The sequence below is a fragment of the Parambassis ranga genome, chromosome 5 (assembly GCF_900634625.1).
Source record: "Parambassis ranga chromosome 5, fParRan2.1, whole genome shotgun sequence".
NCBI lineage: Eukaryota > Metazoa > Chordata > Actinopteri > Ambassidae > Parambassis > Parambassis ranga.
The window spans coordinates 23,324,566-23,339,215 of NC_041026.1; the positions used below are offsets into that span (position 1 = coordinate 23,324,566).

Genomic DNA, 14,650 nt, shown 5'->3' on the forward strand with positions numbered 1-14,650 from the left:
CCTAAAGGCCTTTTGTGTGACTCAGACTGGGTCATTGGCTTGATTTGATTTCTGATTGTCATGGAGGGAAAAAAATGCATCTGACAAAATGTTGCTAAAGAAAGCATACACTGGAAACAAGTTAGATTATGGTCAGTGTAGCTGAGCGGCTAGACAGAATAGTCTTCACCATTGTTTGATGTTTCACAGTTGCATTTCACTTTCTGTCCTTTTTTCATTGTTTTACTTTAGCTCCAGATTCTGCTGTAAACCTTCCTCGCACATAAAACTAGGCCTATGCAGCCCGAGCAGATCAAACACCATGTGTTATCTCAGATAGGCTGAAGAGAAAGAGGGCAGGAGTTGTTCTGTGGGCTATCAGCTAAACTTGAAGGTCAACACTTTTTTAGTCTGCTGACGTTTGGATGTGTAAAACGCCAAGAGATGTCAAGAGACAAAAGAAAGCTCATCTCATACATTTGAACAAGGCTTTTTCTACAATACACACTTTTTACTGAGACACATCTATTTCCTGGGTGGGTGTGGGGGGGGGGGTTGTTCTAAAGCCATTGATTTTGGAGGGTGATAATGGACCTCATACAGTAGGTTTGATGGCTTGCACATCTTTGAATTGTCACACAGAAAGCATGCGCTTAAGCAACAGTCTTATTTTTTCACTTATATACCGTTGCACTCTTTTATGTGCCTCATTAAACCAGAATAAATAGTTACATATAATGGAATATGTCAATAATTGTGAAAAAAGCAGCCAACTACATGGTAAACATGAGAGAGAGGTCAACATTTACATTCTTCTGTGATATCTTTTTAATTTTCCCTTTTCTTTCTCTAAAAATAAGTTAGACATTATATATAACTACCCTTGTACCCTTGTAGATTAGTGTGTTTTTATCATCTTGGGGCATTCCTGGAAAGAGAGAGAGAAAAAAAAGATTCTCTAGTAGAGTTTACAAAAATGGGTAAATCCCTAAAAAGAATCAGTTTACCTCAGCTGGAACACCAGTGAATCTCCTCCCATATACTCTGAAGGCCTGCCTGCAAAAAAACAACAACAAACTCATTAGCATCTCTGCTTTGTTCCACTGAGTTTGGGCCTAAAACTGGAGAAAAGGGGTGAGGGGCTGAGGTTCTTACCACAAGAGATATGATGTAGCAGCAAAAAAATAAAATAAAAAAAGTGTCTGTAAAAATAAAACAAATATTTTATGAAGCAAGCACATATTTTAAAAACTAGACTCCGTTCATTAAAATAGTCTATAGGCTGTGTGTATTTCAGGGTTTGTAGTAATAAAACAGGGGCTGTACTGTCATCTGAGACAAAGTTGTGAGTGAGTGGGTGTATTGTTCATGAAGTGAGACTATACTCTGGTAACATTTAAAGTATTATGTGCAATACTGAGTAAAAGGGTTCTTTGATAATAATATAAAGCTAATTATCTTGCATTTCTCCCCCCTCTGTGCTTCTTAAAGGTCGTCCTGTGTAAATAAGAACATAACATCTTCTTCTTTTACAATGCTGTAGACTATTTATACTATTTCAAGGTTGTTAAAATGTATAATGCAGAGACGTAACATTCAATAAAATGCACACAGTACTTTCTCAAAAACATCCTTATGCCTGTTTGCTTACTGTTTTTTTTAAGTAATCTGCTTGTTTTGATGTTTTCAAGTGCATATCTGGTGACAGAAAGCCCATTTGGACACACACTGTTGTATCTTTCAGTCTGGTGGATGTGAGACTGAGAAATCAAAGCATATCACAAACTCAGAGTCACACAAACTACAACAAAAACAACTGAGTCGACATATTTTGGCTAAAAACACCATGTCCAAGTCTGGCCACCAGCTTTCTACGTATATGATTTATGTAACCAGAGCATTTTTGCTCAGCGTTACGTAAAGGCTTCCTGTGATGTGAGCTGTATCACGCACGCACGGGAACAGAAGGCATCACAGAGGTGGAAACATCGCCGCGCTGCTTCGTGGTCAGCGGGCTAGTCTCGATCAGGATGAAGGTTTTTAACCGTGTGGAGAAAACAACATTGTTTCAATGACTGCTGCGCTATATTTTGAATGAAATGGTTCTCCCGTCAGTCACAATGACACACAGTCTCTTTTCTGTCCAAAGGAGCGCTCCGATTGGCTGACAGCTACTCCGGAGGCGTGATGCTGATCTGTGATTGGCTGACAGCTGCTGATAGGGCGGGATGATTTCAGCTGCGACTGTCAAGATTGGCAAAGCGCTGGCGCTGCTGCTGCGTGCAGGTAAAAAGGAACAAGCGACAAAAAAAACAGAAAACATTCATCCTGGCAGAAAGCTGTGCGATGGGAACGTGGAAGCTTTTTTTCTGCGGCAGAAAACAAGAAGCGATTTAAGTAGACGGTTAAAAAAAAGAAAAAAGAAACAAAAAAGCGCAACACCTTCGGCGTCTTGGAAGAAAGTGCCGTTGTGTCAACCATCGTTTGGCTCCCGGACACGCTTTGTACAGCAGGCAACTTGGACAGCTGCGGGTTTTCAAGCCATCAACAAAGAATGAAAGCATTCAAACGAGGTGAGCGTTACTCTGCTTTTTTTATCTACAGTCGTGCACGGCACCAAGTGTATGTGTGCGAGCCCTGGGCGTCTTTGCTGTTGGTTCTGCCTGGTATGCGGGGGTTTTGTTGCGAGCAAATGCAGCGTGTGTTTGTGTTTAAATTTGGAGGGACAGCTAGCCAGCTAGTTATCTCTGGAGGCAGGCATGGTGTCCATCTGGCGGAGCGACATGCGGGAGGCTGTGCGTTCCTGCCTGACTCCTTTGTGCGCTGCAGATGGCTAATTTAGCGAGTAGCTCCTCGGTTTGTCCGTTGAATTGTTAACATTTTGTATTGTTATAGAGTGTATCCTTTGGCGGACCGTTTTTGTGAAGATGATTTGTGGGCTTGTGTTTAGTAGCGGCCACGTTCAGATCGTACACACACGGAGCTTGAAGGAGTTGAGAAGTTTGGGATTATTTCTTTCAAACTTTATAATGTAGAGCATTTCCTTCATGTCTCTCTCCTCTGCTAGAGATAAGATTTATAAACCTTATGTAGGAAGACGGCAACAAAAGTTGATCAGTGTGACAGCCCGTGTGAAGAAACGTGTTGCAGATGTGACACACCGTACAGAGTTAACGTCTGCTTTCTAGTTTCATTTTATTTGATGTCTGCAGATCTTTTTAAGCTTTATGAGAAATGTTAAATGTCAATGCAGAAAGGCAGAAGAGTCTGAAATTTTCAATCAAACAAAAACTGAACAATGATTTGCCCTCATTCATACAGCTGGTTGGTGTGATTTGAACACAGATGTTGACATAGCAGGATTCAAATCCTTAATTATTTAATTAGACAGTAGAATGACATGAATGTCATAAGCAGAAGTGGATTCTCAGCCCTGTTGTAACACAATGAGTGGAATTTGGCTCATTTGCAGACAGTGTGCAGAGATATTTGAATTTGCATGTGTTTTTAGTTTCTCCTCTACATTCTCTCATTTGGTCTATCATCCCTCGTTGTCCAGGAATGCAGAGCACAAAAGATTCCTCAGCAGCTCCAGCAGTCTTGAGTTGAGCTAGCATGAGGTGAAAACGGCCTCCTTTGCATGGTCAATGGACTCCTGGGCCACTGGCTACTGTGATGTTGATATGCACACAATCTCCTTTGTGAAGACAGGCGCTGCCCTGGGGGTCAGGTTTCACCCCAGCCCCAGAGAAAGACATTTACTGCATTCTGTGGCCCACTCTTGGGATCAGACATGCTCCATTTTGAGGGGAGATTCCCTCAAGTGGCCAGCCATGGATTTAAACACAAAAAAAGCAAAACGAAGCAAAGTTCAAAGCACAAATCATTGTTTTAGCATATTCAACCCTCAACTCTCACTTTAGACTGGGGTTTAAAAGAAAAAGGGTTTGTGCCCTTGTTTACTGTGATGTGCTCAATCAGTGCCCATCTCTGTTTACAAGGTATTGTGAAGAAATAGTTTGGGTTTCATTTTGTGCCTTAAAGCAAACCAAACTGAAACTGTATGTGTCATTTCTTACACGTGATAGACAACAATGAGGACTGCCTTTTTAAACCGAGTGATATAAACAAAGTCAGTTAGAACTGTACCCATCAAGTGACTGACATCTCCTCTCTCCCCTCACCCCCCCAGCTCTGGAAGATGAGCATCACCTGGAGCAGGAGCACTCTTCGGCTGTGTCGGACAGCGATGACGGCTCCCCGCTCGACCTGTCAGGAAAAGCGCTCTTTGCAAAGCGCCGTCGCCGCGGCAACCTGCCCAAGGAGGCGGTGCAGATTCTCCGGAGCTGGCTGTACGAGCACCGCTTTAACGCCTACCCGTCGGAGCAGGAGAAACTCAGCCTCTCAGGCCAGACAAATCTCTCAGTGCTGCAGGTGAGAAATTGACTTTTAGCCACCTCTGTGTAATGACGGAAAAGGAAGTGGAAGGAAATGACACATGTTGCATGTAGTGTTTATGTTTGTGCATTTTAAGTGCAGATAAACATGCAAAACATGTATTTTTCAGATTGGGTTATACATATAAATAAAAGGTGTAAAGCTGTTTAGTGAACAATTGAAAGCAAAGCAGTAATCGAATGGTATCCCCACACTGCTCTGTCAACAACAACACTTTCCCAGCCTTCCCTTTTCACTTTGTTGCATCAGGAGTAGACATTTCCTCTTTTCAACACGCAGGCATGCACAGGCAGGCTGCATTAGATCAGGCATTACAGAGCAGTATGAGGTAGCAGCAGAGTTTCTTGTTATGTAGTCAGTTGAGTGGAATGCCTTTGGCTGGCTTCTCTGTGGCTCAGCATATTTTGAGCTCAGACCTTCATTACTGCCAGCTGTCTGATGTTCTCTCATCTCCGTCTGTCTCCCTGTGCAAAAGGCGTACCACTAGAGGGGTTGAGCTAGGCCCCGGGTGCAGATGTAGATGAAGGAAGGTGGTTATTAAAATCAAAGGCATCAGATCGTTTTAGATCTTCAATGTGATGCAAGGCTGAGTTATGGATGTGGTTAATTGAGCATGGCTGATATTATTAAATCCCTGCAAGTCAAAGAGCATGTTCAGTGGTCTTTCTTTGTTCCAGTTTTCCGTTTTAAGTAAGCAGACAGGTGTGTTTATACCAGAACTCTGCCCTGTCCTCACAGATATGTAACTGGTTCATCAATGCACGTCGCCGCCTGCTCCCTGACCTGCTTCGCAAAGATGGCAAAGATCCCACCAAGTTCACCATCTCTCGTAAGGTTGGAGGAAAGAACGAAGGGCACATGTCTACCGCCAGCTCTCCGGAAAGCAACTCCTCTACTGGCTCCTCTCAGCAGCGGCCATCTGTCATCCGCTCTGCCCCTACTTTGGATCTCAGTCTTCTTGGGAACACAGCGACTGCTATTTTGACAGGAGCGGGCTACCCTGGTAAGGAAGGATCAGTCCAGGCACTGATGAGGCTGGATACACAAAGTCTACTAAGGGAGGCGGGGGAACAAGGGGCACATTTGGCTTGTACCACCAGCACAACAATAGCGGCCAGCCCCACTGGTGGCCTCTTCAACACGCCTCCCCCGACTCCTCCAGAGCTGTTCCCCACCCAGGACTTCAGTGATTTGAGGCTGCTGGTGGATGCTGCTCTACAGAGGGCTGCAGAACAGGAGAGCCAGAACAAACCCACAGAGACTTTAAAGACCGACTTGGTGGACACACATTGCAATGCTTATAGCAGTGACATGGGTCCAACCCCACCTCCAGAGGACAGCCAACAGGTTATGGATCCTTCCAGGGTGCAGAGTCTGATGGAGAAGGCTATGGCTGTTCCATCTGTAACTTCAGTAAAGGCCCCACTGCCCATGTCCTCAGCAGCTTCTGCTCCAGCCACAGCTCCGGTTTTGCTCCCAGCTCAGAGGATATCTCCTCTTCCGATGAGTAAAGTCATCTGGAGTCCCTTGGAACAAGACACGGCTAGAGTGTCCAGCCCGAACCAACCTCAGCTCCACTCAACCCATCTGCCAACTTTAGTGCCAGTGTCTGCCTTAGTCTTAGGACAGCCAAATCCTCAGAAACCAGCTACTACTCAACCTCCAAGTTCAGTTCCACCTCTACTGCCCATTATGTCTCCTTCAAGCGAATCAGTGCCAACTACAAGTCCAGTCTCAGTGCTATCGTCAGTCCCTCTGCCAGCAACAAGCTCGACTGCTGCCTCTCCTGCAAGCCAGGATTCATCCCCAACTGTAGCGCTCGTTCCAGCTGCTGCTTCTCCAACCATCACCTCCTACTCAGCCTCCAGAGGAGTCCCGCTTCACCTGCCATTCCACAAGCCTCCAACTATGCCAGTAACGGTTCCATGCCCATTGCCTGCTTCAACACCAGTGTCATCTGCAGCCCAAGTTCCAACCTCATTGTCTACATCTGCCCCCCCATCTCCATCAGTGATCACACCTCTGGTGGGCCTCACTCCCCATCTCACTCCTCCTCTGCAGCCCTCTTCCACCAGTGGCAGCAGTAATATTAATAGTTCACAGAGGAATTCAGCTGTAGTTTCCAGTGTTTGGAGCATGGTCCATACTGACAGCAGGCAACCCAGTTCCCTTCAAGTGGTGAAGACCCCCATCACCACAGTGTGGGGGCCACAGCACAGCCTGCACCCCGTGAGTGAAACTGTCAACTAAAGCCTCATTTTGTTTGTTATTTTAAATATATGTATCTGAAGAGAAATGAGGCTGGACAACACTGTACATAGGAGAATGTATCTGTATTATCAGTCACCACATAAAGCCTGACCCTGCAAGATGTAACGCAACAGGGATGAAGTCCTTAAGAGACTAACTTTTAATGGGCTGATATGGTGGGAAGCTGTTGCATAGACAAAATTAACATTCCTCAGTGGGGCGTCACATTTTGGAGAAAGGTTTCAAACTCCTTTTCATGATACAGTTTGAAGAGGATAATATCCCTTAATTGTACAACATTTCAGTAGTGTAACCATCAGCACCAGCAGAGGTGGCCTCATCAAGTAGAAGTGCTGGACATTATTGAATGTACAAAAGACATTGATATCATTGGCTGCCTGTCATCCATTCCCCTCCAGGATACAAAGGAGGACACCAGCTTTGTTTTGTCTGTACAGCATCATAGATATTTAGAGTTGTGCAATTCAGATGAGTCTGTTTTTTACTCCAGAGCATTTCCTTCATGTTTCCCTTGTTGTAGTGGAGGTGAGCAGAAGGGAAACTGGTTATACAGCAGCAAGCCTCACTTCAATGCGTCTCCCTCTATCTTCCTGCCTTTTTATAGCTAAGGGGATTTTTTTGGCCCTCATGAATTGCCTCCTCTAGACTTACTTTCAAATATCTTGTGTTTCTTAATCAGTTCTATAATTGTATTTAAACAAACAAGCAGTATTTTTCTGTGTTTTCTCTGTGCAACCTCGCCAGGCTCCCACAGGCCAGTAAATATAGGATGAAGGAGAGAAGGCTGACATCCAGCAGCTCCTGAAAATGCTACCACATGGCGCCTTTATCTTTTATGGTGCACAATACTTTATATGTTTGAAGGATAGATGAATTATCCACATTTCCCTGACAATTAGGATGTTTTTTCTGATCTGAATGTCTTACTTGTTGAAAAACTATTAATGAATGCAGAATTTAGGTTCTTGGCAAGGCAAATGTAGCACACTTACTAGCTGATATGATTGACCTGTTTTTGTAGAACATTCTAGGTTTTCTTCATCTGTGCTGTCCACTTTTATTAGAGTTTCTAATCATTCATAAAGCTGTAGTTTCCAAGAAACTGTATTAGGATAAACCACAACATACAGTGTGTATATATATATATACGACTGAATGCCACCAGAACATGCATTAACAGTAGCAGTGTGTGGGGAAGGTGAATAATGCTGTAGCAGACCAATCTGTGTTTAGTTACACTGTTCCGTTTTACACATGCATTTTGATGGAGAAGACAGAAACGGGAAGTCTGATCTTTGGTTGGTAATACTGCTGAGCACGAGTCATTCCTAGAAAATCTTTCTACTGTGTTGTGTTTGTCCTCCTCACTGCCAGCACAGGGTTTTTTGGGTTTTTTTTTCGTTACAGGTACTCTGTAGGCTGATGTGCATTTATACCTCAATTTACACAGGTCACGTTAGGCTTGGGTCATATGTAGAATACTAAGTATTAAAGTAATATTTTTATTATTCACACCACATCATGCCACTGTGACGCCTCCTCATCAGCTGTGATACTGGAAATGGCTGGCTAAGCGTAGGTTTTATAAGGCAAGGTTTATATTAGGTTTTAGATGCACACTGACGCTCCAGTCAGACGACAATGTGATGATGCATGTAAATATTTCAAATAGATCAAATAGATTTTTTTTTGTGTTCGTACATATTTGCCTGAACTTTATCTTAAACGGTGTAGTTACTTTACAGCTGAATGCTTTTTTTTCTCCTTTTTTGTGAATCATGACTGACCATTGGCAGTATGACTGGCTGCTGTGCCTTAAACCTACGACTGAGGGATGATGTCCCTGTTTTATATAAAACCTTCTCAATAGTCTGTGCAATATACGCCTTAAACTTTAAATGTGTGTTTTGTATGAGCATTTCAAAGGAATAAAGGTTTGTTTTTTTCATAAATTCTTTCTTCAGTGTTTGTTGTTTCTTTGAAAAAAATGGTGTTCAACACAGCACATAGCAAACACATAGAAAAGTTCCAGCTTTTCTATGTGAGTGTAGTTAATCAAGAATCTACTAGGTACAAAAAATGTGTCTAGTAATCAGAATTTCTGTCACTGTTTTTGATGCCATTTTATTTAGATAAAGGTTTGAATTATTCAACTTTGACACAGCTGTTTAAAGGACTGTGTGTAGGTTTTATAAGCAAATTAATGAGCTGTTGCAAATTGATTATCCATCCATTTCCAAATATCGGTAAGTAGTGCTATGTATAAAACACACAGTGGGAGCAATAGACGAAGCGAGATACTAAAAACATTCGCTTTATCAATCTTTGAAGCCATGTATTAAATCATTTCAGTAATACAACTCCGATAGTGTCTGATCAGGGAATTTTTATTTTTTATTATATAAAAGTTAGTTTGGTGGACAAAATGTTTATTTCATTTACATTTTTTATAATTACTCAAGCTGTTAAAAAGGTTTTTTCTTTCAGGCAAGCATACGGTATATTCTGACTATTAATGTATATTTTGATACTCATTAACATGAGAGAATCTAGCTGCTTTTACTCTAATATTCAGGTAGTAAAGTACAGTATACTGCTGTCTAGGACAAAGGGCTAAACATGTATGGTGCTTTGAGAATGTGGTTTTAGAAGTCTGATGCAAACATCAAACAATGACTTTAAAACACCTCAAAGTTACATCTACATTTATTTTATTTGCCTGAGCAGTTTCAAAACTGAATTCCTTCAATAACACAGACATACCTCCTGATCCTTTAACAAACACACATGACCAGTTGATGATAAGACCACCAAGTAACCACTCATCATTTAGAAAAACTTTTGATTGTCAAAGACAAACAGAATAATTAATTTCTTTTCAATTTTTATACAATGACACAAATATCACAAATAGGAGACTCATTGCAGTGCTTGCGTGGAAGGTAACAGGCAGAAAGAGGTAAACATGGCTGGTTCTGTATGTAGCAATAGATCTGGAAGTCCAATTACAGGCCCCACTCAAACACACACACACCAGTGCTGAATGCATCTCCAGAGTTCAACCAGAAAAATAAGCTGTAGTCACAATGGATGAGGCTGCAGTAGACTTGTAGCTGTATATGCTGTGATGCACCTCTCTGATGATGTCACCTGTATATATATGTCAATATCTGTAGTGTATTGTAAATATTTCTGTAAATCCATTCTACCTTTTAAACGTTTAAGTTTCAATAAACAATTTGCTTCTTATCTAAACACTTTACATCAGATACACTTTTTCTCAGATCTACTGGGATCCCTAAGATACATAGGATAGATTTGTGGTGCAGTATGTGTGTGGGGGGCCAGAAGCAGTTGTTTTCTCCATCTACTCATCATCCTTGTCTTTGGCACCGTGTTTGAGGATGCGGGTAAACTCTGCGTAGTTGAAGTTGCCCTTCTTGTCAATAGGTGCCTCACGGAACAGCTCATCCACCTCTTCATCTGTGAAGCGATCCCCCATGGTGGTCAGCAGCTCTCTCAGATGGTCCTCATGGATCACACCTTGAGCACAGACAACAACAAAGACTGTGATGTGACAATAATCTGTCAGTGTGTGTGTACGTCTGTGTGTATGCTGACTAACCAGATCCCTCCTCGTCAAAGCAGGCAAAGGCATTGCGGATGACATCTTCTGGGTCTGTTCCATTGAGCCTCTCTCCAAACATAGTGAGGAACATGGTGAAGTTAATGGGCCCTGGTGCTTCACTCATCATCCCCTCCAGGTATTCATCAGAGGGGTTCTTGCCTGAGGAAAAACAGTATTTCATCTCACCCTACTGTACACACTATGAATCCATTGTACATTGTTTTTCAAGTAAAGCCACATTTGATTAAATTATAAAATCATTGTTACTTGTTAAAAAAAAGAACATCATTGTGTCATGCAAAACCAAAATGTGACTTCTGTAGTCATAAACACTGCTGTTTACCCAGAGAGGCCAGCATGTCATGCAGATCCTCCTTGTCAATGAACCCATCTCTGTTCTGGTCAATCATGTTGAACGCCTCTTTGAACTCCTGGATCTGTGACTGGTCGAACATAGCGAAGACATTTGAAGTGGCTCTCTGTGGGCGCTTCTTGGTGGTCTTTCCCTTGGCACGTTTGCTCGACATGGTGGCGGCTGGTTCTGGATCTGTGCACATGTGTATACATTTATAAGGGCATATATATATTTTAGCATTATAGTGCATCCAAGTATCTATAAGGCTCTTTTCTTTGTTCCCTGTTCCACGCAGGATTTTTTTTTCACTATACCTCTGGAGAAAGAATCACATTCTCCCTAAATGTCAGGTGCTGTGATGGGTGTGAAAATGACATGTCTCCACTGTGCGCACCACAGCTAACTTCCAGAATTAGACCTGCCACTCATCCTTTGGTCTGCAAGGATTTGTCATTCATGTGTGTGTTAATATTGGTGTGTTCTAGGACTGCATACCCAGTGGCTGACAGAGGACAGAAAGACACGAGCACAGGCTGGTTTGTGCAGGAGGGAGCAGGTGAAATTGGCAGATGAGTCACACAGATGTATGACATCATGTCCTGAAAGACACACTCAGGTAATGTGACTAAGTGAGTGTTGCTAACTCACAGTGTTATTAATATACTAATATACTAATATAATATAATATAATATAATATAATATAATATAATATAATATAATATAATATAATATAATATAATATAATATAATATAATATATAATATAATATAATATAATATAATATAATATAATATAATATAATATAATGTTCAGCCATTTTCAGTGATTTTAATGTATTCCAGTAACTTTTTAAATAGCTTTTTGCTGTCCTATATTCATAAAATTTGTTTCTCTGGAGACCCTGTCTGTGTGACACTGTCTGTCATCATATTTAATGGGCAGCAGTCTTAACTGTGTGTGTCTGCTGTCTCTGCTGCCTCTATGATTCATAAAGACCTCACAAAAGAAGCTGGTGAAAGCAGGTTTACCTATCAGCATGGCCCTTTATCTCTTCATACTGACTATACACATTCTTCCTCAGTGCATGTCTATACAAATTAATGCAGCTGTATCACTATGGTAAAATTCTAATTTTTATTGCTAATGCAAACCAGTGTGGCCGACCTATGTTCTGGCTAATGTTTCTGCCGTGCTGAGTAGCATGTCCAGATATGGATCTATGTGTTTGCACATGGTTCAGGTGCATAAAGAAATGCATACTCTCACTGTTACACACTTAATTTCATCGTTTTGTCACCACAGACACATTTTGTATTCTTCTAGTTGCCCACTGTTTGGCTCCCTTCATGTGTGACAGAACAATGAAGAGCTGGAAGGTCTGTGTTGTTGGCCCATGGCCTTTCCATTCTCCACCTCACAGCTGCTAAAGGAAGCTGGAAACAACACAGCGTCTACTGTAGCTGCACTTTAAAGGATACTTGAACAGAGGAAGTCCTCAGTTTGATTAATTCGTCTCTATCCCTCCCAGATGGCTCACACAATGCACAATGTTTTTATTAAGCAGATGCTCCTGCTTTGCCAGGAGTGGTTATAATGTAAGACTTTAAGACACTGGAATTTACTTTAGTGGTTGTGTATTCTTGATAGAGTCGGTCACTGACGGATCAGAGTTGCTGCCTTACTGTATCAATCTGCCTGTATGCAGCCAATGTGGACTTCTCTGAGAGTCTTAGATTATTTTACATCATTTTTAAGACACAAGAAAATAAAATCTGTCAAACTCGGTCTGGTGCTGTAGCAACAGCTAAAATCCTCAGCCTTCTGCAAAGAATGAATCAACAATGATTCACATAGAAGCTGAGAACAACTATTTTTGATCTAAGCAACGTAAGCTGCCAGGCTGACGCGTCTCAGCTAAGCCTGGACTGACAATTGTATTTGTTCTCTGGCCTCCACTGCTCCTCTATGGACCCTTTTATCCTAGAGGAAAAAGCTTCTCTGTCCCTCCGCGTAACAAGAACACACACACACACATAGTGTTTGATATCACCAAACAGTCAGCCTGTCATCCATTACTGTTAGTTCAGGTCGCGTAGGTCACTGCTGTTGAAGTGACGACTAAAAGGCCAACGGTCAGGAATTCCAAAAACAAACAGAGGAGAAGGAATGTAAGCTCTCATCACTTATAAAAAGACACTGTAAGATAAGTGTGTGTTTGTGTGTGTGTGCATGTTAGTAGTGTGTGAGAGAGACTGGTCTAAATGGGTCAGCTGCATTCAGAAATTCCTCTGTTTAATCTGCCGTAGTGATGAGATGGAAGTAAACACACATGCAGACAGTACATTTATACTGCGCACACACAGTTCCAAAATGAACACTGTCTATAACTTTCACTTATCTTCAATCAACAGATGAAAAAGCTGATCAAAGATCCCATTCAGAGGCTGTAACTGTATCCTCTCCTTCACCCTCAGCACTGACATATGAGCATTGTACACCTCATATCCCCTTAAACCACATTAAGTAAGAGTTTTAAAAGTGTTTTGGCGATCTGCAGATAAAAATCAGCTTTCATTCTCACCTTGGCTTCAGGTAGAAATATCTGAGACTCCTTTTGTCAGGTTCCGAGACAGCAGAGGGAAGGGAAGCAGGCAACCCCACTGAAAAGTTTGCTTAAAGAATCAGACTCCCGGTGAGTCCCTCCCCCTTGCTGCCCCGGCCAATGGAGGAAGCGGCTTGTCCCATACAAAGACATCCCAGGCCAGGCCGTTTCTCCATACAAGGCAAAAGAATGCATGGGCTGCAGCTTGCTACTGCCACAGACGCTACTCGGGATGTTTGGGGAAAAGGCAGAAATGACAGGAACTACGATAAGGCTGCCTTATTTAGAGAAAAGGGCCTAAACATTTAGAAGCTCTGTATGGTGGAGTGTGGAAACATGGGGGAGAGAGTTGTGAGCACATGCAGAGCAGTTCTGAAAGGCAGTGGCTGACTATGAGACTATGGGTTGCCTTAAATAGGCAGTGTTGGTCATCACTGAGACTTAAGTATAAGAGAGACTTAAACTATGTCATCAGGACCCCATCTGTTTCATGGTTGCTCACTCTCTTTTGTATCATGTCTTTATTAAAGAACAAGACAAAAAATATTAGTTAATAATTCTAAAGAAATTTGGCTATTCCGATGCCAGCCATGTTTTTTTTCTTTTTATGCTATGCATATTTTATTGGTTAGTATTGGTCAGTATTATAACATTTTATTTGTGTTTTTTTTATATATATATACTATATACCTTCTAAAATATATATGTTTGAGTACAACTGAAAGATAACAACAATGGTATTTATAATTAAAATATTAGCCAAAAACATTATGGTTACATTATTTTATTATTTTGTTTATTCGCTAATGTTTGTTTTTTTAATATACATATATTTTCCCTTACTTATGTAGTTGTTAGGTTAGGAAGGTGTGTATATTTGCCTTATTTAAACCCAATTTTTATTTTAAAAAAATCAATGAAAGTAGAACATATTAATTTATTATTTATTACAACTGAAGAGCACGTTTTCAGGCAAAAAAGAAAGCCCCTGCTCTTAGCAGGTGCAGTGATGCCCTCTGCTGGCCAAAACCTCTATCTGTGTTACTGCCATTCAGCAACGCAGATCAAATACTGAAAAATTAGTAAAGGAAGCCTGGAAAATCCTCAATTCACAGCAATTAAAGACTTAATTAAAACAGCCAATTATATATAGACTAGATCATTTCTGCAGCCTTGTGAGTGACAGTTTCCTTTCCATGCTCAGATGAGACTGCTCCGCTGTCTGTATTTACTGTAGGATGTATGTTCAGAATATAACATACAGTTATAAGAGTAGGATTAATTAGGTAAGATGGTAGAATTACCCAAACAATGTATTGATACAAACGTAACTTTGTTAGCAGGAGCAGTGTAATA

At 41.4% G+C, this 14,650-nt stretch overlaps 2 protein-coding genes across 2 annotated transcripts; one reads left to right on the top strand and one right to left on the bottom strand.

The window, feature by feature from the left end:
• The first annotated feature begins 2,248 nt into the window (after positions 1 to 2,248).
• Positions 2,249 to 8,546, top strand: tgif2 (TGFB-induced factor homeobox 2). Its single transcript, XM_028406244.1, has 3 exons — positions 2,249 to 2,552; positions 4,172 to 4,413; positions 5,176 to 8,546. Exons 1-3 carry the CDS (start codon positions 2,534 to 2,536, stop codon positions 6,685 to 6,687), a joined length of 1,773 nt encoding a protein of 590 aa, XP_028262045.1. The 5' UTR covers positions 2,249 to 2,533; the 3' UTR covers positions 6,688 to 8,546.
• Positions 8,547 to 9,396: 850 nt separating this feature from the next.
• Positions 9,397 to 13,428, bottom strand: myl9b (myosin, light chain 9b, regulatory). The gene is made up of 4 exons (XM_028406136.1): positions 13,274 to 13,428; positions 10,680 to 10,883; positions 10,334 to 10,495; positions 9,397 to 10,251 (listed from the first exon to the last, which is right to left on the bottom strand). Exons 2-4 carry the CDS (start codon positions 10,861 to 10,863, stop codon positions 10,076 to 10,078), a joined length of 522 nt encoding a protein of 173 aa, XP_028261937.1. The 5' UTR covers positions 10,864 to 10,883; positions 13,274 to 13,428; the 3' UTR covers positions 9,397 to 10,075.
• Between the last annotated feature and the right edge of the window lie 1,222 nt (positions 13,429 to 14,650).